Source organism: Pleurodeles waltl, chromosome 11 (genome assembly GCF_031143425.1).
Source record: "Pleurodeles waltl isolate 20211129_DDA chromosome 11, aPleWal1.hap1.20221129, whole genome shotgun sequence".
NCBI lineage: Eukaryota > Metazoa > Chordata > Amphibia > Caudata > Salamandridae > Pleurodeles > Pleurodeles waltl.
Window position 1 is genome coordinate 615154921 of NC_090450.1, and position 26922 is coordinate 615181842.

The 26922-nt window shown below is 44.6% G+C and overlaps 1 protein-coding gene across 1 annotated transcript in view; it reads left to right on the top strand.

Moving 5' to 3' along the window:
• Positions 1–26922, top strand: part of R3HCC1 (R3H domain and coiled-coil containing 1) — a 287331-nt gene that overhangs the window by 93784 nt on the left and 166625 nt on the right. The window contains exons 3-4 of the mRNA XM_069212662.1: positions 7978–8118; positions 18871–19008. Coding sequence (XP_069068763.1) covers positions 7978–8118; positions 18871–19008 — 279 coding nt within the window. The remainder of the gene's footprint in view (positions 1–7977; positions 8119–18870; positions 19009–26922) is intronic.

Here is a 26922-nt window from a genome sequence, read left to right on the forward strand (position 1 = left end):
GGGAGTGCTGCTGTTTTACTTTTATTTGAATGAATAATTGCAATTATTTTTATGTTTATTTTTTTTGTGTTGTCTCATTTTCTTCATTGGTGTGATTATTAGTATTATGAACGGGGAAGACCCGTTGTGTTATGTTGCTTTAAGTTAGCCTGTAAGCGGTTGCTTCTGATTCCAGAATGCTAAAGGATCCAAAAACATCAGTTGCCATGGAATTGGAGACGGTTGCCTATTTAATATAACTTCTGGGGTTTTGTGAGTAGAATAAACTTACGCTTTATAGACTACATCGTGGTTTCACAACCGCCCTAAAAAAGTTGGACTAATAACAGACAAGCAGAAAACTTAGTACACCCCTTTATGGCTTGACGCAGGCAGGACCTATCTTAAAGTAAAAAGAAACATATATATTAAAAAAAAAAAAAACAAAGGGATGGTAGACACTAACGTATGGCTCGTGTTTCAAGGAGCTGCGCGGGCTAGGATAGAATTCTCTCGAATCTAAAATGCACTGAATACTGCAAAACCAATAGAGCGCGAGGGGGAGGAGTTCCGAAGACAGCCGAACAGCAAGTGGTGCACGAACTGGCTCGGACATTAACACTGCTTAGTACCAGTAGCCCCTCCCTTTCTATGACACGCTTCGCCGCCTGGGAGCCATCCGGACTGTACTTTCAACATGGCGCGTCAGCTCGCATTTGTTTCTCTCAACCTCCGACTCTTTGGTCCGTCAAGATACTGAGATCTCTGCTGCGCAGGGTCCCGATTTCGCTGTGACTCCGTCTGTGTGCCCAGCGTCCAGGCCGACCATCGCGGCTCAGTAGTTAGAAGACTCCTGTCCTTCGTGTCTCATTCAGCCGTCCAACCAGAGGCCGCGGTGCTGAATAGCGGGGTGAGTGTACTCTTACCTCCTGATAGGTACTGCTCCACGCCCACCGCAGCAGATTGGCGATGGGACGTAGTTAAGTGTCATTCAGTTTGTGAGTAGTATGAGATTCTCGAGCAAGGAATCCGGGACGGGGATTAAGGGTTACGTTTCAAGTGCTTTCCTAAACATCGTGTATTCTGTCTCCCATATGCAATGTAGTAGTCTTGCTAGTGAAACATCAGTCCATAGAGAAACAATGAATCCCTAGTTTGACCTGCTGTATGTACCGTCATATCTGTGTTCAGTTATGTTTTAAGAGGTCCCCCAAAGTCCTTTTTGTTTTTTCACCATGCACTCCCATAGGGTTACCAAGCGTCCCAAATTCGCCCGGATAGTCCCACTAGCTATACCAGTATGTTTAGGTAATGACTCTGTTTTCGGAAAAAGTCAGTTGAATACAGAACGGAGTACGTTTTTATTCGTTCACGGGCAGAAGTATTTAGCAGCCCTAAGCAATCTTATGTTCGTAGGTAGTGCTGTCATTTAAGTTATTCTGTGTCTCTTCGTGTTGTTGTGTGTGTGTTTTTTTTTTTTTTTTTTTAAAATCTGTTTTATTATTTTCAGCGCAAAACATAAGTTTAAAAGTACATCAATTTGGGTCAATACAGAACACACTTCAAAAATTAGCAGGACAGCAGTTCACATATTTACTAATCAATGTATGCCCTAAACAGTACAGTACAGTCAGTATTTAACAACATGGAGTATTGCCATAACGCGAGTTACGTACAGTTAAGTACCATGAGCGCACCGAGTCAATTCCACCTGCCCCAAAACACACTAACCACCGCAGGACATCACAAGCATGCATTCCGCTGTAACTGATCTATCCTCTGTTGTGTTCGCATTCAGCTGGTGATATGTCAGATAGCCTGCTTTAGCCTCCCTAAGGCACGCACGGTGATAACATAGTCTCCTCCCCTCTTAGTGTGATGTTCCTCTCTTATCTCTGGTACGCTTAACCAATGCAAGCCCCTTGAGTATTACCTTCGTAGTATGTGTAATCACGGTGGGCGCTCATCGCTTTTCGCTTCTAGTTTAGTTACCAGTGCCTCCCATACGTCGTAGCCCGTGTGTGCCTGCCCCCTGTCCCGCAAAGCTTGCAGCACACGCGTCTCCACACGTGCCCATTGCAATGTCAGGGCGTGCCAGCTAGGTATTTCCGGTGCTCTAGGTGCCTTCAGTTCATGGCAATCAACCGTTTATACATGACGAACGCCAGGTCAGCAAACTTATGAATGTATGTGTTTCCTGATTCTAATACGTCCCCCTTATAGACAAGACTCTGGTGCCGACAAGAACACGTGGCCTGTAATGTCGGACACTTCTGCTACTACATCAAGCCAGGCCTTCTGCAAGGTGCCACAGTCCCAGACTGTATGATAGAAGTGCGCCGCATGATGACCACAGCGGGGGCACGCCGGCGCAGACGCGGGGTACATGCGCTGAATCCGAGATGGGGACAGATACGTCTGGTGTATAAAATTAAATTAAGTATAGCGGAACCTGGGCTTCCTTGACACACTCTGTCCTCAGAGACAACTCTACACCGAGTTCCATCTGCGTCCCACCACCCCCACACCATCCGCGGTTACTATGGTCAGACCTTTATATAAATTAGTGATTACTTTCTTCTGGGCACCCTCTGAGAGCAGTAAGTGTAGAGCAGGAGAAGTCTTGGGTTCCTGATTCTCCTGCTTCCATGTTTTTTTAATCAGGTGGCATTTAGCACAATACGTCATAAATTGTCCTGAACTCACCGAGGTCAGATCCCTAATGGTTTCAAATGACATCAGTGTACCATCGTCAAAGCAATCACCCACGGTCACTGTTCCTACCTCCACCCACGGTGTTATGTAATGGTGTTTGAGTAGCTGTGTGCTTCCAGGTATTTGGCCCAATGGTATGAGAGGGGAGGATGGAGAGCAGGATTCGCCCCTCTGTATATATCTCCGCCAGCAGACATGTGCTGATAACAGTAAATAATTGTCGTATACATGTTGCACTGTATGATCAGTAAGCCACGTGAAGATAGGCACACCTCTCAGTTGCGCACACACCCATGCCGTCTCGGACGATTCGGGTCTGTTCAGCCAATATAATGGCCACTGCAGCTGTGCTGCCGCATAATAATGTTCAAAGTTCGGTGCGCCCAGGCCACCCTCACATAATGGGCGCTGCAGGGTGCTGAGCGGCTCAGGGCCTATCACTGCCCCAGGTGAGCTCCAGCAGCAGCCTATTAAGGTCACAAAAGAAACTCTTGGGGACAACTAGAGGTAGCGTAGTAAAGGAGCTTTGGCAATTTCAACATGTTTGCCACTGCCACCCTCCCCAGGGGAGAGAGAGGAAACGAGCACCAAAACTGAAGTGATCCTTTCATGGAGCAAAGCGTACGTCCCAGGTTGCCGTCCCTCATGTAATCAATCTTGTGATATATTTGCACTCCCAGATATTTAAAAGTGTCCAAGCACCACTTCAGCCTGCTTGGGGGAAGCGCCTCTCTCAACTCCGCAGGCAGCTCCACCATAGCAAAACAAACAGGATTTGGACCAGTTAACCTGCAGGCCCGAGATTGTGCCATACAGATCCAATAAGGACATCACGTCAGGGAGGGTGGACCTACCCCTCTCTAAGTAAATCAGTGCGTCATCAGCATGTAGCGATATAATGTGATATGTTCCCATGCGATATATCCCCCATTGCGTGGCCTTAGCTCTAAACCTAGCGGCCAGTGGTTCCATCGCGAGAGCAAACAACAATGGTGACAATTGACATCCGTGTCTCGTTCCCCTGCCTATGGTGAAGCTCTCTGATATTATTCCGCCTGTCTTTACCCTAGCTGTGGGGCCGGCATACAGAGTCTGCACCCAACGCACGAAGCCCGGTAACGTGACATCAGCGACACTGCTCTCCATAGCTCACCGTGAGGATCGCGACGCCCTAAAATCCAAGGTACTGTTTGTGGGTCTTCCCAACACCGTAGCTGGTGGCCTGAACTGTTGGTTTTGTTGATCACGACGCCGTGATAGCTCCAGGTGGAACTACCGACTTCAAGGAACTATATTTTTAAGTGAAACCTTACAAAATTCATATCTTTATTTCTGTATGTCGGAATTTTATCGCCTGGGTCTTGTTTTACTCTGATAAATATTGGTTATTTTTCTAAAACTGGTGTGGTGTCCTTTTGTAGTGTTTTCACTTGTTACTGTGTGTTGTGTGCAAATGCTTTACACATGGCTTCTGAGATGAGCCTGACTGCTCGTGCTAAGCTACCAAGGGGGTGAGCAGGGGTTATCTGAGCAGGTATCTCCCTTATCCTGACTAGAATGAGGATCCCTACTTGGACAGGGTGCAGACCGACTGCCAACTAGAGACCCCATTTCTAACATAGTTGCTCTGCACTATCACCAGAGTAACTATGTTGAGGGAGCTATAATCAGTCCGGACCATTCGTCCAAATAGAGTCTAAACTCTCATCTGATTCCCTGTTGAATTCTTCCAAAAATTGGAATAGACGACTCACCCACTAAATAGTGACATGCTTCATCATCAGCTGTCTATCCACACTCGGGTAAGATGACACTACCGGGGCGGATTCAACCATGAACTTTTGGGAGTACTATATATAAAATGTCAACTGGACATTAGAAGGGATCTAGATCATACTTTAAAACAATATGGGTATACCTCAATAATTTTTCTTTATTATAGGGTACCAAGGGAATAGATAAAACCAAGTCATTTTTTGTTTCCTGTCGGTGAACAATGTTCCCTGGAAACATTAATCCAAAGCCAACATGTTTTGGCCCTCTCTAAGAGCCTAATCGAGTCTTAGGACCTTCGTCAGGGCCAATAACCATTTTCCCTGCCTTGCATACGAAAGTGTCATTTATACTTGTGAAGCCTACTTCTCTCACCCGATTTTAAGACGCCTTCACTTGTTGAAGTACCCTGTCCGTGGGTTAGTCGCACATTATACATGCCTGGTGGAGGTGCGGTTCTGTAGTACCACATTCGTCAGACAGAACAGTTTGGTAGGGTTCGCCATCGAACCCTACTAGACTGTGACGGTGATTATGGGGTCCCAAAATTGTCCTCCACAGTGTCAAGGCTCTTCCAAATAGGTGATCTTTTGGCCCTGTCTACTTAGTCATTGGTCTGTACATGGGGGTAGGGGTGTTCTGGTATACTATTTCTCAGTTTAGCTCAGACATGTCCCAATTTTGTCGTCCTTCTCTTACATGTCTTCCCTCTCAATCAGGTTTGGAACTGTCAGGTGTCTGGGTTTGGTCAGATCCTGCAATTCATGCCTGTAAACTTCACTATGTTACCCACACTGGCAACATTACCTGACTCAGTACTCGGATGTATAGACTTTACTAATTAAGCTAGCTACAGAAAGCCTGAGAAGTTACTCCAGAAGCAGTATTTGAAAGTTCCTTAATTGTCCAAAGTAAAATTTTCTCAGGGTTAGGCGAGAAGGTAATCCTAGAGGAGAAACCAGCATTGTTTGTGTATTTCGCTCACTACCCTGTAGTATCTCATTTGTCTACTTAAAAACTTTCTTGGAGGACTGATGTCAACAAAGTATGATTTTGGTAATTAAAGAGTCCTCTTTGAACTAAGACACAGCATTCTTCGGGTTTGAAGACTTTGTACTGTGTTTATATTGCCGATGGACATTTCGCCACCTACACAGCAGCGCCTATAGAACAGCGCTGCAATTGAAGGTGGTGAAATATTTGCGGGCAGGGTGGGGAGAAGAGCAGGGACACGGAGCGCACCCCTCCTTTAAAAAACTCAAAAACGATAGTCGCCGTGGTGTTTTCCTGAGGTACAATGTCCACAAATCAATTATTACACTTTTTTGATTAGTCTACATCTGAAAGGGGCACATTCCTCTGCTGTTTGTATGATCTAATTATAATTTTTTCAGACATTTATAGCCCATGTTCAGGGCAATTGGGTCAATAGCTCATTGTCTAGCCAATCAAATACTGGTTCACTCTGCTAAGGCAGACTTCATCTTCACAAGCTTTTTCAAGGCTCAAGAAGGGAGACGTAGATTTAGAGCCAGCTACTTATCTTGAACAGGAGTATTTTGTTACCAGGCAGACAAAATTGTCTCTTCTTCAACTAGCCTGTTTGGGCTGTCAAAAGTACGAGTTGCAGATGGGCTTAGTAGATTTTCATTCCGAGAGGCTCATCAACATAAAGACTGTACTAGCAGGCACCCATCCATCATTGTATCACACGTATCCTTTTCACAGCACAGTCATGCTAACTGTTAAATTAAACTCCTTGCAGTATTTCACTAGATTTGTGGCAGATGAAAGTGTCCTCTTTACAGGTATCTCTTGTTGTGACGCCAGAATGTCAGAAGACTGATTCAGGTCTATGGCTCAGGAGCTTGAGAGCTTTGGGTCACCTGCTGTACTGTGCATTAATAGAACAACTTGTATTGTATAATTCGTTTCACAGAGTACAGTTTTAAGAAGAGCACATCAAAATCCCAATTTGCTAAAGATGAGTCAGCAATTTAATGTTCCCCTCTTAAAGAGGGGCCTCCAGGCAACTATGAACATAGATTAAAGTGACTTTTGGAAAATTCTATGCTTCCTCCTCCCAACTAACAGTATAAAAATACAAGATCCACCATATATTTTGGCCTTCTGCACCCCGTACCAAATAAACAGAAGTGCTCTGGAATACAGATAACAATATTAGTTTTTAACCTTCGTTTTTTCCTCATGGACAGAAGAGGGATTCTTTAGGGAGAAGGTGTACAATCGCCCAACCCTGTGTAGTTATTTCAGAGTTCAGGTTCACCTGTGGTGAGAAGCCGCAATGCCTTGCGTCTCATTGACCCTGCATCAACATTGTTTTTGGGTGAAGTTTGACTACCTGTGATTTAAGACACAGCAAAGGTTGTTGCAATGATCCAGGCTTTTTCAAGGACCATTAAAATAAAATGCTGCTTCCTTGTCCAGCCATCTTGGAACCAAAGCAGTGAGCAGTCTCTAATGTAAACATTCTGTCCAGCTGGGACTGTGGCATGCTACAACACAGTTCCAGTTCTGTTCAGGATACAGTGAGCTCTGGGAACATTCTTAGTAACAAGTGTCTGTGGGGTTGTATGTGGGCAGATGGGGCAGCTGAGCACTGCTGTACTAGATTGCTCCACCCACCTGTCCTTGGTGCTACTCAGCCTTTGGAAAATGGTTATCCTACCTGTTAGTGAACCTCAGTGAATGTCATAGTCCATATGAGCAGCTGTCTCTTGGTTTCTTACCGTTTGCCCAGGGTAGGTGAGGTCAGGTCAGACTAGTGAAGAATCTGGACTGCAGCTGTGAAGGTGACGTCAGGGATATGCCATGTGGGCTAATCAGGTTTTCAGACAAATGCTACACACTTAGATGGGCTGAGGTTTGGTTCCCTTTGTTAATGACCCTCAAAATAACTTTGTAGATGTGTAACATTTTCCTCACTACATCCTTGCCATTCATTGTTGAGCATAATTAGTGAGACTAGAAGATAAGAAGCCTTTTTGCGTTATCTTTTGGAAGATACTGACAATCTAAGTGCCCAGTGTCTTTGGTAAATGCTTCCTGATTGGCAGCAGTGCTTCTGGAGATTTATCTGTCGTGGTTGTTATTGTCTTCCGTCAGAAATGCATTTGTTTTGCCTGGAAGGATCATTTTCAAATGCTGTTTATTAGCATTATATTCAGAGTTGGAAAAGAGTAGTAAGTATATGATCAGTGCTTTTGAGTCTTACAATCTGGTATTTATGATTAATCAGAAGTTGGACCAGCAGTGCTCCCTTGAATAAACCTCCATTCCCTGGGACACTGCAGCGATTATGATGCAGGGACAATTCTGTAGCGGTATAGTAAGTCTAATATGGATTCTGCCACTCCAGAGAAAGTTTGTTGTGAATTTATCTACCAATCTTATATGTGTACTGCATCTTTAGCAACTGAGCAGTCAGAATACAGTTTGTGATGTGTATTTTTATAACTACCTTTGACAATGTATGATTTTCTTTTGTAGTGCTTTAAGTGATTCTTTGTCCACTGTCACGCTGGCGACGTCCTATTGTGATGATGTTTACCTCAATGGCTCGGAGAAGGAATTTTACAGCACAGTCACTGAGGAACTTGAACAGTTTCTACATGAAAAGAACCAGAAAAAGTAAGACACTTAGTTATAAATACATTTTTGCCTGCATGTCTGAGGTTGGAGAGTCAATAGTTATGTGGCACTTTGTGGTAATGGATAAACATGAACGATAACTTTAGTTAATACCATCTGCGTTACTCAATCACTGAATCTCAGCCTTACAATTGGTTAATTTATTTTTCCCGCACGTGAGTCATACATTTACAGGGGTCTGGAATTTAATAAAATATCTACTTGTCTATGGAACAGGTTGCTTCATAAATCTATTTGTCCTTTTGATGTCAAGTAGTGCAGCGACAAATTATGGTAGCAATCTCATTATATAAGAGCTCTGTAATAGCCTCTCTGATTATGCCAGGGTTACTACTATAGTAGGTCTTGAATACTAACAGTTTCCTTATTTTGCCACCTTTCCACAAATCTACATACTGGGGCCGGAGGAAGCAGTAAGCAATAGTTCCAGGGCTGGAATGCCTTTGAGTCTGTGCAAACCTACTAACTTACATGTTTTAAGGATTTTCATCAGCTCTTCTCTAAACTTTTCCTACACTGAGAAAGGTTGGAAATGAACCCCTGGCAAGGGCAGAAGTGGAAGCTCTTCAAGGATTGGGGATGAAAAGTCGTACACATGCATATTTGCTCGTGCTAAAATAGTTAACAAATATTTTCCAGGAGTACTATTTCCTAGGCTACTTCTGTAAATTCTTGTGAATTCATGAAAGTCATAATTCTGCACTAATGCAAAGACATATACCATGGGTGCACTTTTGTGACTTTCTTTAAGAATTGGGCCCCTAATTAGGTCTGGCGTTAACCATGATCTTTTGTTTACAAAATTCTATTTTTCTATCCATCTTTTGGCTGGCTTTACTGTGAGTGATAGCATTCTGCTCTTCCACAGGGAGTATATTAGCACACAGAGTAATTTTGTTCAGTGCTAGAAACTACTGTGGCAATGAGACCAAAAAGTGTTTTGCTTTTTGCCAGTGTTTGTTATAGTGGTGAGTGCTTGGCAGCTCCAGCAACAATAATATTGTACAAAAGCAATGTCAAAACAAGACATGCATTGACAAAACTGAAAGTCTGACCACCGATGTTGGATCAGTTGTCTGTGCCAGTGCTTGTTCATTTTCATGTTTCCCATAACCTTGTTCAATCTGGTTAGAGAGATTTTCCATTATGAATATGTTTTTGAAATACTAGCATGCATCAACATATTTAATAAATGATGCTTCAAAGAAATAGTACCTAAAAGTTCATAGTAAATTAGCAAAGCATTTTTTCCTACTTTAATTTTTTCTGAACATTTTATTTTGAAAGCAAAGGATCATCAAGGTTGCTTACAAGCTTCTGCAAACATTTGCATCTAATCAAAGAGCATTCTGGGAGCATCAGACATAGCCTCATATTATAAAACATTTGAAACGTGTACACATTTACTGTAACCACTGTCTGTAGTGCAGTGTGAGCTTACAACATTTATTTTCATTTATTTAGAGCAGTCACCATAATAATAAAGACTTTGGATTAATGAACTATAAATACAAATTCGATCAGCATTAACATATGGACACACACATTACCTCAACTACAGACAGTTCTCTTCCCTGTAAACTGGCTGCCAAAGGGGTTGTGCTGCGGGGGAGGATTGGGCCTACCTGTCCCAAGGACAAAGTAAACATGAAAACTTGTTGTCCTTCACGCCAAACAATATGTTCTGGGTTTCAGGCTATAGGAATTCCACACCCCTGATTCAACAGAAGAGAAGATTTTTATGCTCCAGTGAATTGCCCACACTACAACCTTACAGTGGTTTAACAGATGTTTGTTCCAACTTAGATAAGTTTAGTTTATAGATTTGTAGAGCGCATGGCTACCCGGGGGCATCCCAGCGCTAAAGTACACCATGAATGTCGGAAGAGCCAGGGGAAGCAGATTAACTGGGAAAGAGAATGGTTTTCAACTTCCTCCTAAAGAGAAGTTCAGAGGATTCCTGACGGCATTCAAAGGGCAGGGCATTCCGGAGCCGAGCAGCCCTGATGGAGAACAAATTACCTCCCCATGATCTCTTGACCGAAGGGATGTAAACCTGTCGAGAAGAACGAGATCTAAGAGGTCTAAGGGGCGAGTAAAGAAAGATCAGTTTTCGAAGGGAAAGGGGACCCTTATTGTGTAAGGCTCTGTGAACAAGACACAGAGCTTTAAACTGAATGTGCTGCTTAATCGGGAGCCAATGAAGAGCTGCAAGTGCTGGTTTAGCGGAAAGATGCCTTGAGGTATTCATGAGAAGTCTAGCTGCTGCGTTCTGCGTAACCTGCAGCCTCTTTATTACATAATCTGGAGAACTAAGATATAGAGAGTTCCCGTAGTCCAGGCGGGAGAGAACTAGGGCTTGTACAAGAATTCTTCTGGCAGCGAATGGCAGAAGTCCAAGAATCTTCCTGACACTTCTAATTAAGCCGAAGCAGATCGAGGAGATTCTTTTAGCTTGTGGCTCCATAGTTAAGCGTGGGTCAAGCAGAAAGCCGAGGCTTTTTACTTGTGTTATTGGAGGAGGCAGGCTGTTAAAAGCCTCAGAGTACATAGCCAGAGGGGCGGTAGGGGCGCCATTACCTATAATCATTACCTCTGATTTGCTGTCATTAAATTTCAGTTTCGACAGGGTCATCCAGAGTTAGAGTTTTGTAGGTTCTGAAAGCAATGGGTTTTCCTTATATACCTTAGATAATTTTGGTCCAGTTACATCCAGGATTATTCTCATATTGTAGTGTACTACATTGCATCATTTACATTGCACTTACTATCCCCGTGTGGGGCACCAAAGGGGCATTGTGTACATGGGCAGCAAACTAAGCTGTGTAGGGTGCATGGCTGGAAGAGTGTTTTTATTTTTTATTTTTTCTTAAGTATATCCTATGTGGAAGGTGTTTCCATGTCATGCATGATGACCACTGAGGTGTAGTTATCATGTTATGGGACAGGGCACTTAACAGTTTGGTGGATAAAGAGGTGTGAAAGATGAACCCAGTTTATGGTATTCTTATGATGACATATTCAATTAATCAGTCATTTGAGAGTGTGTTGCTGTCACCCCTGGGGGTATCTGGGCGTTGGGGTGCGATGTCTCTCTCGAAGAGCCAGGTCTTGGGTCTCTTCCTGAAGTCTGCCAGTAAGGGTACAATTCGGAGGGGAGGGGGTTGGTCGTTCCAGGACTTTGCGGCCACATAGGGAAAGGAGCGGCCCCAGCTGTAGCGGATTCTCTCTCTCTCTTCTCTCTCTTCTCTCTCTTCTCTCTCTTCTCTCTCTTCTCTCTCTTCTCTCTCTTCTCTCTCTTCTCTCTCTTCCCCCGCGAGGGTCAGAGAGGAAGAACACAGGTGTCTGGTAGGTTGGTGGAAGTGTAGACGGTGGTTGATGTAGTCCGGGCCCTGATCGTGTTGGTGTGCCTGAGGAGCTTAAAATGACATCTCCTCTTCTGGACGGTTAGCCAGTGGAGGTTTCTAAGGTGGGGGGTGTGCCTGGAAAGGTCCAGGATGAGTCTGGTGGCAGTGTTCTGTATTGTATGGCGTCTCTTTAGGAGCTGGGAGGGCTTGCTGGCGTAGAGAGCATTACTGTAGTCGAGGTGGCTGGTGACGAGGGCCCGGGTGACAATTTTCCTGGTATTGGCTGGGATCCATCTAAAGATTCTGCAGAGCAGGAGGAGGCAACTGCGTTGATCTGCTGCTTCATAGGCAGCTCCCTGTCGAGAATGATGGCAAGGTTGTGAGCATGGTCTGTAGGCATGGGAGTGGGTCCAAGTTCAACTGGCCACCAGCTATGGTCCCATATGGAGGTGTTTTTCCCAAAGACCAGGACTTCCGTCTTGTTGGAGTTGAGCTTCAGCAGTTAGTTTTCATCCAGTCGGCTACGGTGGTCATGGCATTGCAGATATTGGTTCTGGTATTGTAGGGGTCATCAGTAAGCAAGAAGATCAGCTGAGTATTATCTGCGTAGTAGATAATCTTGAGTCCGTGAGATCTAATAATGTCAGTCAGTGATGTCATGTAAGTATTGAACAAAGTGAGGCTGAGGAATGAACCTTGGGGTGCGCCGCAGATGATACTCTTGGGTTTAGGGGTGAAAGGAACTAGTCGGACGCTCTTAGTGTGTCCTATCAGGAAGGAGGAGATCCATTTCAGGGCGTTGTCTTGTATTCCGGTGCTTTGGAGTCTGTTGATGAGGGTGTGGTGGGCGACGGTGTTGAACGTGGCAGATAGGTCGAGGAGGATCAGGGTGGCGGTTTCTTCGCGGTTGAGGAATTCTCTGATATCGTCAGTGGCAGCGATGATTCTTGACTCCTTGCATCTATGAACTTATCTTCTACCTTGTACAGAGTAAGTTACACCTGTTTGTTCGATATCATGAATGATGAAAAGCTATTGAACAAGGGGTTTCACTAGCTTCCACATGATCCTCTACACTGTTCAGTCTTGATATGGAACTCATTATTCATATAGAAGCTTTGACTCTCAACAGCCCTGCACTTCTTTGCAAAGGTGCTGGTGCAGAAGTTAGTAGTCCATCTGTTTCCGCAGTTGGACGATTAGATAGATAGATAGATAGATAGATAGATAGATTTTGTTTCAGTTAATTAAAACCATAACAATGATACCATATGCGTGAAAAAGAAAAACATCCAGTGTCATTAAATTCTTTTTACAGGGGAATTGTATATAAAAGCAAACAAAGAAGAAACCAGTTTTGCGTGGAAGGTCGTCCTGTGTTGATCGTACCGTACAATCCGCTACAGACCTAAGCGTCCCTTTTGTTGCAACGCAAGTGTTAAGTTGACAAATTTACAGTTTAGTTGGATCGTGCGGGTTGAAACGCGCTGCTATGGCTTTTCTGCAAGTCTGTATGCCTCTTCTGCAAGCCGGTATGCCTCTGTTATTGAACATTTTCTTGAGGAGCCTCCTTCGGAGGTCAAGCAGGCCCAGGCAAGTATAGATTATATGTGCAAGGTCTTCCTTATTGCATGGACAGAGCCTGCAGGACTCGGAAGTAGTGTTTCTCCATGACGGAAGGTTGGCCGGTTTCCTAATCGCATTATCATTAACTGGTGTTTGATGTGTGGTGCATAAGTGGTGGAAAGATAGGCAGCCGGCTCTAGTTTGGTATAGAGCTTTAGAATCATTAATTTTGGCTTTATTTTGTGTGAGCGAAAGCAGTTTGCTGGCCTTGGTAGCACCTCTTGCAAATGATTTATATATTGGCTCTGCCCCCCACAAATCTTGAAGCCGAAGTTGGCTAATAGATGACTGAAGGTACTTATTATGGGCTGGAGGTCGTTTTCGAGGGCCTGCCAAAAGTGCATCATTCAGTTTGTTGGCTGAGTGACTGATTATAAACCAGGTTTTTGCCGCCTCTGCTTTTGCTGCCACGTCTTGTCATACGAGTCTGAATTCCAGTGGCTGCGCTGCTGAGGCAGAGTTGGGTAGTCTGAAGACTCGCCTGAAAACCTTAAACTGGATTTTACCTATCTGGGACTCTTCCAGGCTGCGCATGGCTACTCTAGCATAAGTTAGTGTGGGGGATCATTTTAGCAGAAAGGACAGCAGTGGGTGAAATGATGGAGGGAGAAATCATAGATTAATGCTGAAGCTCTTTGTGCGATGTGTTTCTTCTGGTGATTAAAGGTGCCTTGGTCATCTAGAATTAGTCTGAGGTATTTGTAGTGCTGCACAGTCTCCAGCGAGACGTTGTTTAAAGACATTCTTGGCCTGGGCGTCTGCCTGCATCCCACTGGCATTTTTGGTTTGGTTATGTTGATTTCCTGCCAGTTGGAGTGAACGTAGTTGGGCAGGATATTTAAAGATCTTTGTAGACCAACCTTAGTGCAGCTAAACAGTACCAGATCATCCACGTATAAAAAGTGTGTCAGTGAAATCCCCCACCCAGTCTTGGAGAGTGAACACTTCCGGCATCCAGTGCTGGAGTCAGGTCTGCCAAAAAAAGGTTGAAAAGATGCGGGGCAGGCACACATCCTTGTTTCAGACCAAAGAATGTGGAGATTTTCCCTGAAAGTCTCATGCCATCACCGATTTTTATTTGAATCCATATGTCTGAGTATAAAGAGATTATTGCATTCAGTAGGGGGGCCAGGAGGCCCCACAGCTTCAGTTTACTCCAAAGCAGATGTCTGTCCCACAGTCAAAGGCAGCCTTGAAGTCAGTGAAGCCAAGATGTAGTTTCCTATGGTACTGTCTGGTCTGCTCTATAAGAACGGAGGTTATTGGGCTATTCGTCATGGTGCCCATCCCTTTCCTGAACCCTGTTTGATTGGGTGGAATAATATTAAGTTTTTCTGACCATGCTATTAGACCAGCGAGGAGCAAGGATGCATAGTTTTTCTGCCTCGCCATCTATAATTTGTAGTCACCCGGGTTGTCTCTGTTGCCTCCCTTGAAGATAGGGTTGATTATGAAGCTGCATCAGCTCTCCGGGATGGCCCCTCCCAATCTTGCTTCCTGACATAGGGAGGTCAGCACTTCCAACCAAAAGGCTGCTTCTTCCCTAAAGATGGCTTGTGGAAGGCCTTTTGGCCTAGGGGCTCCTTCTCAGCGGACCTTAAGGAGTACTTGATGTGTCATGTTGGTGGACAAAATGAGATCGATCGTCCCCCTGTCGTCTGGCACGGGGGTGTTTTCCCCTTTCAGGTGTCCACAATGGAAGTTGAGGAGTATTTCCATGGGGTTGGCGTTTAATTAGAAAAATGGTTTTAAGGTGGTTTGCCCAGTCGTTTTCAGAGATGTTTAAATTATTGATTAAGTTCCCTCTGGTGTATAAGTGGTTGATGATTTCCCAGAATTTCCTGGGATTTTTCCCTTTCGCAGCATATATTAGTTTGGACCAAAATATGCTCTTGCCTTCAGCTTTTTCTTTCCATATTTGTCTTTTATATTATTTTATATTATTTCTGGGGGAGGCTGGAGCCGGCCTGTTCTTGTTCCTGAGTTGTTTAACATTAGGGGGGTTGGTGGAGTCTAGGGTTGAGACTGACAGAGAAGATTCTGCCAGAACTTGGGCACTGTTGTATTACCGTTTGCTAGTGTCTTTTTTGGTGTTCTTTTGAGCTGAGTTGTCAGATTGTTTAAGGATTATTGGATGTATTCTATTTCTTGTTTCATCCTTGTGTTCAGATTGTTTCTTCCTGGCTTTCCTTAAGCGTTTGCATTGTCTTTTGGTTGTTTTTGGAAGGTGGAATAAGTTGCTGTTTGAGGATGGGCCTTCCAGTGAGGCTTCTTTGAGACATGATTTAGTGGCTGGGATGATCGTTCAAGAGTCGCTGATTGGTTTGTGTTGAATGAGATCCACTTCGTGTTTTTGGGGCATTGTCATTATTACTTCAAGTTTGCTGTCAGGCTGTAGAGATTTTAAAATGTTTGACATTATGTCTGGAAGTGCCACTAGTTTTTCAATAATTGGGCCACAGGAACAGTGCTCTCGGATTGATGTGAAGCCTGCCTGGAGATGATAAGCAAATGGAGACTATTTATTCCTGCAGTTTGCTCTGCCATTATGTTCATGATGTCAATCTGTGTGTCCAGCTTGTCTGACTGGAAATTTAAGACCTTGATGGATGATTGCAGGGTTGCAAGCAGGCTGTCCCACCACTGGGGCATGCTTGAGTTTTGATTGTGTGCATAATTAAGGGCTTGAGTTGGGTCTTTCTGGCTTGCTGGTCATTTTTCCACAAGGGGGGAAGAGGTTTGCTGAAGTTTTTTTTTTTTTTTTTTTAAACACACCTCTTTGTGGAACTGCCTGGGTGTACACTGTGTCGAGTGGTGAGCTGGAGAGGTCCTGATGGCAGAGGGCATTTGTGTTGCCCCATGCAGAGACTATGCCAGTGCACTACCCCCTTTTTCAGACCCCGATAGTACGGATATCGCCTTGATTTCACGAGGACTATGAGCACTGTGAGACTGTACTGCCGGCCCTTGCATTGGGTGTCCTCGAGATGGATGGTTTTGACTTTCTAGGGCCTGCATCAGGTCGGCATTGAGAATAAGAGAGCGGGATCATAGGTCGTCTGTGTACGGACTGTACCCAACTGGGGTTGTTGGCAAGTAGCAGGCAGCTGTGGGATCCTGGGCTGTGCCATGGGTGCAGGACAGAATGTAAATGTCTTCATTGGTCATTGTGGGGGGCCGGTGGACTTGTTCTACCGTTATTAGAGTTTTTACGTGATCAGAGGTGATGTGGATGGATGCTGTAGGGTCTTGGTTGGAGGCTGATCGGTTTTAGGACTCAAGTTGGTGATGACCCTTGATGTGTACCTCTTGTGCCACTTGTTTCCACTGTGACACCCCTCTTGAGTGGGATACTAGGAGTGGGAAGTGCTGGGGCATCGTCTGGGATAGCGTAAATTGCAGCCATTGGATCTTTCAAAGGAGAGTAATAGGTTCCCCTCTTTTGGTGTGCCAATCCTTGATGACTGGGCCCCCATCTGGGTGATAAGTTTGAAATTGTGCTCCTGCTATCAGCTGGAAGGTTCTTCGAGGTGGGATTCTTGCGTGGCTTGTTTGTAATTGGCTGCCGGTTCTTACCAGATCTCATGTTCCTTTTATTTGCGTTCGACTGAGCAGTATACTGAAATTGTTCGAGGAGTGCTGCATGCACCTGCGCCATGTGCCTTTTGCACCTGTTCTGCGATTCAATTGGGCGGCAAAAGTTTGTGTGTAGAGGTGAGAGACTGAAGGCGGGGAAGCTTTACCCTACCGCAAGCCACACCAAGACCTAGCTTGGCCGCTTCTGTTGTGCGGAGCTCAACCTGCTTGTAGGGGGCCTAATGCCACCAATACCCTGCTGAGTCACCTCTGCCGCAGCCTTGCTGGAGCTGAGCTGTGTGGTATTGATCCAAGAGGGGCAGGTGTTTGTGAAGGCTGCTAGCTCTCCTGGCTTTCCTGAGGTTCTTCTAGGCCCTTCTAGCTCTTAAGGAGTGTTTTCTGCGCCGCCTCTTCACCTGGTTTAACTCCTCTTTCAGCAGAGGAATGGGAGGAGCATGAGTACACAAACTGAAGGAAAACAGGAGGTCAGAATTAAGGTCAAAATCAGAGACCGCGTTGGGCTGTTTCAAGGCAGCCAGACTGGGTGGATTAGAAAGTGGGTAGTGGTGGATGTTGGGCAGGAGACAGGCAGAGATGCGCAGTGAGCGCCCTCCAGTCGCCGAGAGCGGGTTGGGCCCGCCAGGCCACCAGCGTCCCGGATCGCTGCAGAGAGTTGCGGCCACCTCAACGCACCGGAAGCACAAGAACCATGAGAACCCATAGAGAACGGCTGCAGTGGGCCGTAACTGGCCTTCAGCAGGGCCTTCAATCTCCTCAGAGCTGACCGCGCTGGCACCATGCCCTGGAGGTTGATGCGATTGTGGCAGTGGGGGCTGAGGAAAGATGCGGTGAGCGGCCGTTGGCAGGCAGTGAGCGGGCGCATGGCTGGGAGGCTTCCTACCTGCACTTCGAGTTCCTTGCCGTCCTCGCCACACCACACCGCGTCCACAGTGTTCAGCGCATCCTCAAGCAGCTGCGCCTCGCATCTCGCGTCATATTGCTTCAAATGATAATGCACATTATTCGCATGCCTACGATAGTTTTGACGATTAGTTGGCAAAGTCTGAGTCTTTGGCACTGGTCCAAGAAATTCTCCAGTGGTCAATTACTCTGGAAACAAATTAAAAAAAAAAAAAAAAATATATATATATATATATATATATATATATTTGATTGGAAGGTTTGAGCTTCTCTAAATTCAATTGAAGCTGCTCATCGTCCATACTATGTTCTGTTTGATGCACGTGCACCGCTCCTACGAATCAATACGAGTGTAAAAATTTAATTTTTATCGTCCAATTTAAAATTTCTTGACATTTACAGCACGCTAAAAAAAATTCAGATGTACTTTGCCACCTTTTATTTGTATACAATCTATTAATAATAATTCATTTTCTAAGCAATCACGGGCCCACTGAGGAGGCTTCGCTGACCCCAGGGGTCCCAGACCACAGGTTGGGAACCACTTGCCTAGAGCTTTAGTTTAACCTATTTGACTGACCTAAGCTGCCTGTTACTACTTTTTGGTTCCTCCCTTTCTGTTTTCCGTTATTCAGCCTACAAACACATTGAGAATAAATGCAGAGCCAAGCTGATGGAGTATAAATCAGTTAAATCGTTTATGATGCTTTGTCCATAGGCTGCCTTTTGTTATCAACACACTCCTGCTGATCCCTCGGGAACGGACTCAAAACAGACATTTACTTATTTTTGGAAGAGTGCATTTGTGAGGATTTGTGCTGTTAGTTGGGGCTGGAGAGGTGCAAGGTGCAATGCATGTATATGAAGTGAACCAACATTATTGGTAATGGACAAAAAAAGCTCTGCTGTAGTACAGCTTCTGGTTCTTAGCTCTGCTGTAGTACAGCTTCTGGTTTTTCTTGTGAGTTCTGTGACACCCATAGATTGATAATAGTAGAGAGCCTTAGAAGTAACAATATCCATAAAATAAACTTTGGTTCCATCTCATATTACCCATCTTCATTGTCACTAAAAGGTTGAAAATGAGCTGCCTCAAATAAGTTAGAGTTGCAAGCAAATAATTTTCTTTTCACCCTACTTTCCAAACTTTACATACAACTTGTGTCTCCTTAACCTTTTCAAAAGTGTGAAGTTGAATAGTTAAAATGAGAAATGTATGCTATAAGCTAATGTTTCTAACTTGCTATCCCTTCTCTTTCAGAGTGCTGTTGTTTCCACCTCTTCCAAACCGTTTGCGGTTTTTAACCCACCGAATCACAGAAAACTTTGATGGGCTGAGCAGTTTTTCTGTTGGGGAAAGATTAACTAGGAGGACTGTTGTGTGCCATGTAGACATCAGGTAATCCTAATGATGAAATGAGGAACAATGCGAGATCAGCCATTTTCAAGAGTATGTAGGTTATGTGAATACTTTTAACTTTGTTTCTGTAAGAGTTCCTGGTATTTTTCAACTTCATTTTTCAGTGTAAAGATGTTTTAGGGAAACTTGTATTACACATTATCACATAACTGAAATTTGATGTCTGGGGAAAAAAGACCAGTCTTTCTAGGTCTCTTGACTTGTTTTTTTTTTTTTAAGTTATATATTTCCTCTTTCAAATTAGATGACCGGATGAATGCTCTTGAAGTTAGCATGTAGCTGTGCACCGATCTCTTGCTTTAAACTTCCTGATATTACTTCTTGCTCATAGCCCGGTGCTTCTTTTTTGCTCCTTAGTGCTCCTTGCCCCTGCTTTCCAGGCTTGCCAAGTTGGCACCTACACAGATATGTTGAAATCACAGATCCACTTTGGATTCAAGCACACCTGTGCTTAACCACCTGAGAGGCTAAGTTTCAAATTCTAATGCTCACTTGGCAGACTTGTACTTCAGAGCAAGATACTGAATAACCAAGAGGTGAAATAGTGGTTCTGTCTCCTTTGTTTCTTGAAGGATAAGGACAGTGTTGTAGAATCCTAAGTCAGATGTTACTTTGCTAAGTAGCACTTCACTGCTCCTCCACAATAGAAGAAAAGGCAATTGGGTATAATAGCCATTCCATTAAACAAGCTTTATCAAAGCCAGGTGGCCGTGCTTGGGTATGAAGAGCTTCTGTTAGGTTCAACTATACTTAAAATAATATTCAGCTACTCTTCACGTTTTTTTATGCATATGCAACTTTCATTTGAGTGCCAGTTGGAAGTGAGAAGTAGAAGCAATGCACAATCTGTGTTGATGTTGACATTCTGAATAAATAAAGGTTGGAGTCAGACAGATGAACACTGACCTACAGCACTTACTTTGCCAACTTTAAATCAAATAGGACCCCTTGTCGCGTAGGCTCTCATTATTCTAATGAGACTACTGGATTTTGAGCGGCAGAATCGCCTGCGGTGTGGGAGACTAAGTCTAACCCACTGCGGGTGACACCTGTCGCTCCAATCCGGGGTTTGCTCTGGCTAACCTGCAGTGCCTCATCTCTACCCAAGGATAGGGATGGCTGGACAGCCGAGTGCATGACATACTTGGTTTCTCAGGGAAGCCGTGGTCACTCAGGTCTCATGCGTTTCTCTCAGTTACATTTAGTCTCATATATAAATGACAAACAGAGGCAGTATATGTTTCAATAAAGAGTTTAATAAATGACTGCATCTTAGATAGCAAAGCGTGAGCTGCAATAACCAGGATGACACAACATGACAGTATTAAAATTGTGACAAGAAGAGTGAAGCATAAAAATAACGCTATCATATTGTCACGGTTGTCAATAGGCTACTCCCTACCTAGACTCTGATAGAGCACAGCATGTTAAACTCTAATTCTGCCGTTTAGGTTCCCCTGGGAAGACATCATCCCCCATACCTGAGCAAAGGCCTGTTGTCTGCGTTAGCATCTGTAGCGAAGCATTTGGCAATCAGCATACAGTTGTGGTTCTCTGGCTGGAATCTTCCTCTAACGTGTAAGGGACAAGGAAGTGTTCTTATAACAACACAGCTGATGTTCTGGGAAAATGTCCCTGCATAAGGATGTGTGTTTTCTACGAATGTTGGAGACTAAACTTCTACCACGTTCACCGGCAATGTACTGTGCTGTAGCTTGCAAGAAGCACAGCGTGATCAACAATGTCTTGTTTGCGAACAGAGTGGTGGCCTAGGCAAAAACAGTTAGATAAACAGAAAATAAAATAAGACTGTAAAAGTGGCTATTGTAACAATAATAAAATGAAGCCGAATAAAATATATCTAGGTTAAGGTGCACAGCGGCTTGGCCTAGTGTGTTAAAATAACATGCATGGAGCTATGGCTAAAATGGCTACAAAACACCCTCTCCTTGTCGGTTGAAGGTGGTTCAAAGCCTAAGGACATATAAAATTGCTACTAAAAGCTCAACCTAAGATATATATGTAAAAGCATTGTCAATTATGACAAGTCGAAGGGACACGTGAGCATGTAGAAAGACAATTTAAAACATGAGCATGTGGCATAAAACCAAATTTCAAAAGGCAAAGTCATTTTTGAAAAGTTCCAATCGATTCCGGGACCATAGAGGACAGGAAATCTTCCACTTCGGCCGATGTTGAAGTTGGAAAGTCATCACCAAGAAGGATCAAGGAGCAGTCATGTTCCATAGCCTCAGCCAAGGCAGCATTCCGTGGTGTGCCCAATGATGAGTCACGAGCCATATATTCCAGGAAGGGCAACTCATAAGTAGCTTCCCGTAGCAAATGCAACCTCAACGCCCATGTCTGGTAATGAACCCTCCGTGAGAACATTAACAGATCAGCGTCCAATGAAAGCAAGCGCTGCGTAGAAAGACAGAATTCCAGTGCGTGTTCGAAAGAGCACCAGAGGCACCGAAACGTGGGCTGCGCACACCATGTAAAACCGGTCTGAATGACAAAGACCAGCCACACTCCAATTGCTCCAGGAGTGTTGCTCCAAAATACTGCATCGTGCATATGATGGTAGCGCTTTCATTCCTCCTTGTTGTCGCGGGACAGCCATTGCGCATAAAAAATAGCAACAGCAGAATGCCAGCTTATAAAGCCAAAGTTTTTGGATATCCCCCGAAAATACTAGAAAAAATTGAGTGGATGGCTGATGGTATTAAACCGAATATGGAGGAGAAGGTGTGAATGAAACCAGAACTAACAGCTTTAAAGAAATGTGCGATTCCAGTTGTACCGGACGCATTAAATATCTGTCCCACGAGTTCACCAAAGTGTCTCTGAAAGTTTGTACTTAAAAGGGACTATATTTCTGCTGACGACCTTGCCACCTGAAGTGCGCAGGTCTCGCGTGCAGATGTAAGCGCCACATGCTTTTCAGGCAATAAAGCCTTAAGCCTGCTCAACTTGTCAAAATTCACATTTTATCTTAGTGGGGGGAAAAAGTATGTTCCCACAGCATATAACGACCTTAGAGACGGAAACAACAAACTATTCCGGCTCGCATCCCACATAAGTCTTCACCGTTGAGGAGGACATAGCTGCCATTTGAAAGCACCTGGAACGTAGGTCTAATCAAGGGGACTGGTACTCCCTTCAGATAACAAGCCAAGTTCGCTGCAGACACGTTACACGCCTCATGCAAGGACAGCTGTTTACAAACCATCGAATGGCTGACTGAAGTCTCACATTCATTACCGGTAAGAAAGACTTCTTTCATGCCACTGAGACATTTGTATGAGAAGGGAAGCTCCCACACCTCCTGGATGTAACTGTCTCCCAGCCTTTAATATCTGCTTACTGGAATGTGTTTTAAACATGAGGTAAATTGAAGTCAACAAAGGGTTTGCGGTGCTAAAATCACCATCTTCCCAGCTTTCAGGAACAGGCAGACTTGAATCAGAAAACCACATTTTTCAACACAATTTTTTACTATTTTTTGGTGCCTTCAACCTCCTTCCAGTTAGTGACAGAAACCAATGCTGGATCCCGGAAAGCTAAACATTTCTGAAAAGTAGACAACATTCTGAATTCACCAAAGGGTCATTTGTGTAGATCATACAAAGTTTCCCAACAAAAAATAACAACTGAAATAAACAAATATTGAAATTGAGGTGAAAAATACAGCCATTTTTCTCCATGTTTTACTCTGTAACTTTTTCCTGCCATGTCAGATTTTTGAAAGAAATATACCCTTACGTCTGCTGGAGTCTTCTGGTAGTCTCTTGGATATATAGTACTTGTAGGTTCATCGAGAACCCTAGGTACCCAGAGGCAATAAATGGCCTGCACTTTGCAATTGGTTTTCATTCTATTCCGGGTATACAGCAATTAATTTGCTGAAATATAAAGAGTGAAAAATAGGTATCAAGAAAACCTTTGTATTTCCAAAATGGGCACAAGATAAGGTGTTGAAGCAGTGGTTATTTGCACATCTCTGAATTCCGGGGTGCCCATACTAGCATGTGAATTACAGGGCATTTCTCAAATAGACGTCTTTTTTACACACTGTCTTACATTTGGAAGGAAAAAAATGTAGAGAAAGACAAGGGGCAATAACACTTGTTCTGCTATTCTGTGTTCCCCAAAGTCTCCCGATTAAAAACTTGCGTGGGTAGGCATAATGCCAGCAACAGGAAACGCAACATGGACACATCACATTTTCTCAAAGAAAACAGATGTTGTTTGCAAAGTGCCTAGCTGTGGATTTTGGCCTCTAGCTCATCCGGCATCTAAGGAAACCTACCATAGCTGTGCATTTTTGAAAACTAGACACCTAGGGAAATCCAAGATGGGGGTGGCTGTTACCCAGAATCCTTTGCAAACCTCAATATTTGGCAAAAAAACACTGAAGTTCTGGAATCTGCGAGGAGCCACAAATTTCCTTCCACTCAGCATTCCCCCAAGTCTCCTGATAAAAAATGGTACCTCACTTGTGTGGGTAGGCCTAGTGCCCGCAACAGGAATAGATCAGACAACTGTCAATGCTGGGCCTTACATGAGGGCAACTGTTGACCGTGGGGTGATCCATTCCTGCTGCAAGCACTAGGTACAGCACTCAAGTAGGGTAGTGTTTTTATTAGGCAGGTTGGGAAACACTGGGTGGTAGGAATTTAGTGGATCCCAGCATATTCCTGTAGGTTGTGTAACAGAAAAAGAGAAAATAAGAGTTTTTATTCAACATTTCAGCTTTGCAGGGTATTCTGGGTAAGAAAACTTTGGGAAATCCACACAAGTCACACCTCTGTGGGCTCCCACTGTCTAGTTTTCAGAAATATCTGGATTTGGTATGTTTCCCCTTATGTGTCCGCCGAGCCCAGGACCAAAAACGCAGGTGCCTGCCTTACAAAACCAGTGTGTTTTGTGATAGATAGTTTTGATGTCTCCACAATACGATTTGGGCGGTGGAATTTGGGGCTGAACTAAATTGCAGGGGCTCCCAAGAGAGAACACTCTCTGTGCTTGCCTCCGCATGCATCTTCTCTCTGGGTTGGGCTAACCCGCTATTGTCCCGCTGCGCAAACTGTGCTTGCGAACGGACAGTAGGACTGTCCTCATCACCTCCTTCATAATCACTGGAAAAGGAGTTATCGAATGGGACTCCTTCAACTGAAAAATCACTCTGAGTCTGTGCCATTGCCCTATCCATCAGATTCTGTCTCAGTCTCTGATCCTAAGTCGGAGCTGTCCTCTATAACCCGAGTTAGGGCTTGAACAGCTCTTCATCCAATGAGATGCCATCTCTGCTACTGGCTAAACTGTCGCTCTAAAACACTAACCTTTGTAGACAGTCACAAAATTGCTGGTGTGTGTGTGTGATACCTGCAACAGTAGAGGTCACCTTACCTTCGCTTCTTCCCTCAATCAGCATGTTCTCTCAAGACACAAAAAAAAACAAAAAAGACACACTATTACTTCACCTTGTCACATACCAGTCGGCACAGTCTTTAGCGCCTCTAGCGCCCAGTCCAACAATCATTATTGGTGCTCCCCTCCCATGACATCCTCCTCGGATTCCCGAACTACCACCAAGCAAAAGTGCCCTTCATCTCTTCATAGCCCTCCCCCCTCTCCCCCCCAACATACATTTCATTTGTATTATAGCGCAGATAATGGCTGGCTTTACTAGTCCACTCCGCTATTCACATATAATATAGTTTTGATCCTTTCAGTTGGCATATAAACCTTCTGCGCTACTTTGGCATCAAAACTGCCACTAGACAAAAGTCAGATCCTTTTGTAGCAGAAACATAATCACAAGAGTTACTTAACTTTTTTTTTATTGCTGCCTAAAAGCTACAGTTGAAACGTGTCAGTTGGGGTATGTGCATTGCTTTGAAGACGCGAGCTGCAACTGCAAGAGAACTGCTGGCGTGTGTATATGTATGTATGTGTATATGTATGTATATATATATAATGTTCGATGGCATGTGTAGCTGCAGATACACATGCTCTGCACATCCCGCCATCTAGTGTTGGGCTCGGAGTGTTACAAATTGTTTTTCTTCGAAGAAGTCTTTTCGAGTCACGAGATCGAGGGACTCCTCCCCTTTCGGCTCCATTGCGCATGGGCGTCGACTCCATCTTAGACCGTTTTTTTTCCGCCATGGGGTTCGGACGTGTTCCTTTTCGCTCCGTGTTTCGGTTCGGAAAGTTAGTTAGAATCTTGGAAAAATCGTCAGTATTGTTTGCGTTCGGCATCGGGTTAGTTAGTACAGAACGACACCGACTTTTGGAGAGCTCCGGTGGCCTTTCGTGTTTTTTTTTTATTCCCCCGTCGGGGCCTGGTCGGCCCGGCCACGTGTCTCTTCAAGGCTGATGGAACGGACCCCATTCCGATTCTGCCCAAATGTCACAACAAGTATCCTTATACAGATCAGCATCTGGTCTGTAACTTGTGTTTGTCTCCAGAAAACAGAGAAGATACTTGTGAAGCCTGTCGGGCGTTTCGGTCGAGGAAAACATTAAGAGACCGAAGAGCGAGAAGACTGCAAATGGCGTCGGCGCCGACAGGACAAAGGCATTTGGAGGAGGAAGAAGAGACCGTCTCCATCCATGAGTCGGACTCGGACGAGCTCGATACCGAAGAAACAACTTAAACCGTGAGTAAGACGTCGAAACATAAAACTCACGAGAAGACCACAAAAGCCCAGGGGACGCCACCGCCAACAGGCCATGGCTTAACCCGAAAAACAGGTGACCTATCATCGGCACCGAAAAAGGGCACGCTTGTGTCGAAGTCATCCGACTCCGGTCGAGATACCCGGCACACAGCAATCTCGAGCCCGAGACAGCAGCACCGAAATGGGTCGGCCCGAGAGATTACGTCGCCGAAAACAAAGAAAGTGTCGTCGGAGCCGAAAAAGGCTACCGAAAAGGTTTCCATTCTGAAACATCCAGCCTCGGAACCGAAATCAGGTTCCTACACAGAGGAACAGGGATTGTCCTCCCAAATGCAAGGACATAAGTTCGGACAAGAACTTGAATCAATAGAGCCAGACTACACACAAAAGAGGCTCCACATTCAAAAGGACACAGGGAAGATAAGCACTCTTCCCCCAATTAAAATGAAAAGAAAACTTGCCTTTCAGGAAAAGAACAAGCAGCCACAGGCAAAGGTGGCAAGACAAACAACTCCGCCACCATCTCCACCACCATCAATGCACACATCACTGGTAGTCACTCCACCACTAATGCAATCCCCAACTCGTACTGCAATGAGTCAGGATGATCCCGACGCATGGGACCTTTACGATGCGCCGGTATCGGATAACAGCCCAGACTGTTACCCAGCGAGACCGTCGCCACCTGAAGACAGTACATCCTACACGCAGGTGGTCTCAAGAGCAGCGGCTTTTCATAATGTCACCTTGCATTCAGAACCAATAGAGGATGACTTTTTGTTTAATACACTATCCTCCACTCCTAGCCAATACCAGAGCTTACCTATGCTACCTGGAAAGCTGAAACACTCCAAACAGGTGTTTCAGAAACCGGTGAAGGGCAGGGCCATAACTCCAAGGGTGGATAAAAAATACAAGCCACCGCCCACAGACCCTGTGTATATCACGCAGCAATTAACACCAGACTCAGTGGTAGTAGGGGCAGCTCTCAAAAGAGCAAACTCTCACACCTCGGGAGATGCACCACCTCCAGACAAGGAGAGTCGCAAATTCGACGCTGCGGGGAAAAGGGTTGCAGCACAAGCAGCAAACCAATGGCGCATTGCCAATTCACAAGCACTTCTGGCTGATATATGATAGGGCTCATTGGGACGAAATGCAACATTTCATAGAACACTTACCCAAAGAGTTCCAGAAAAGGGCA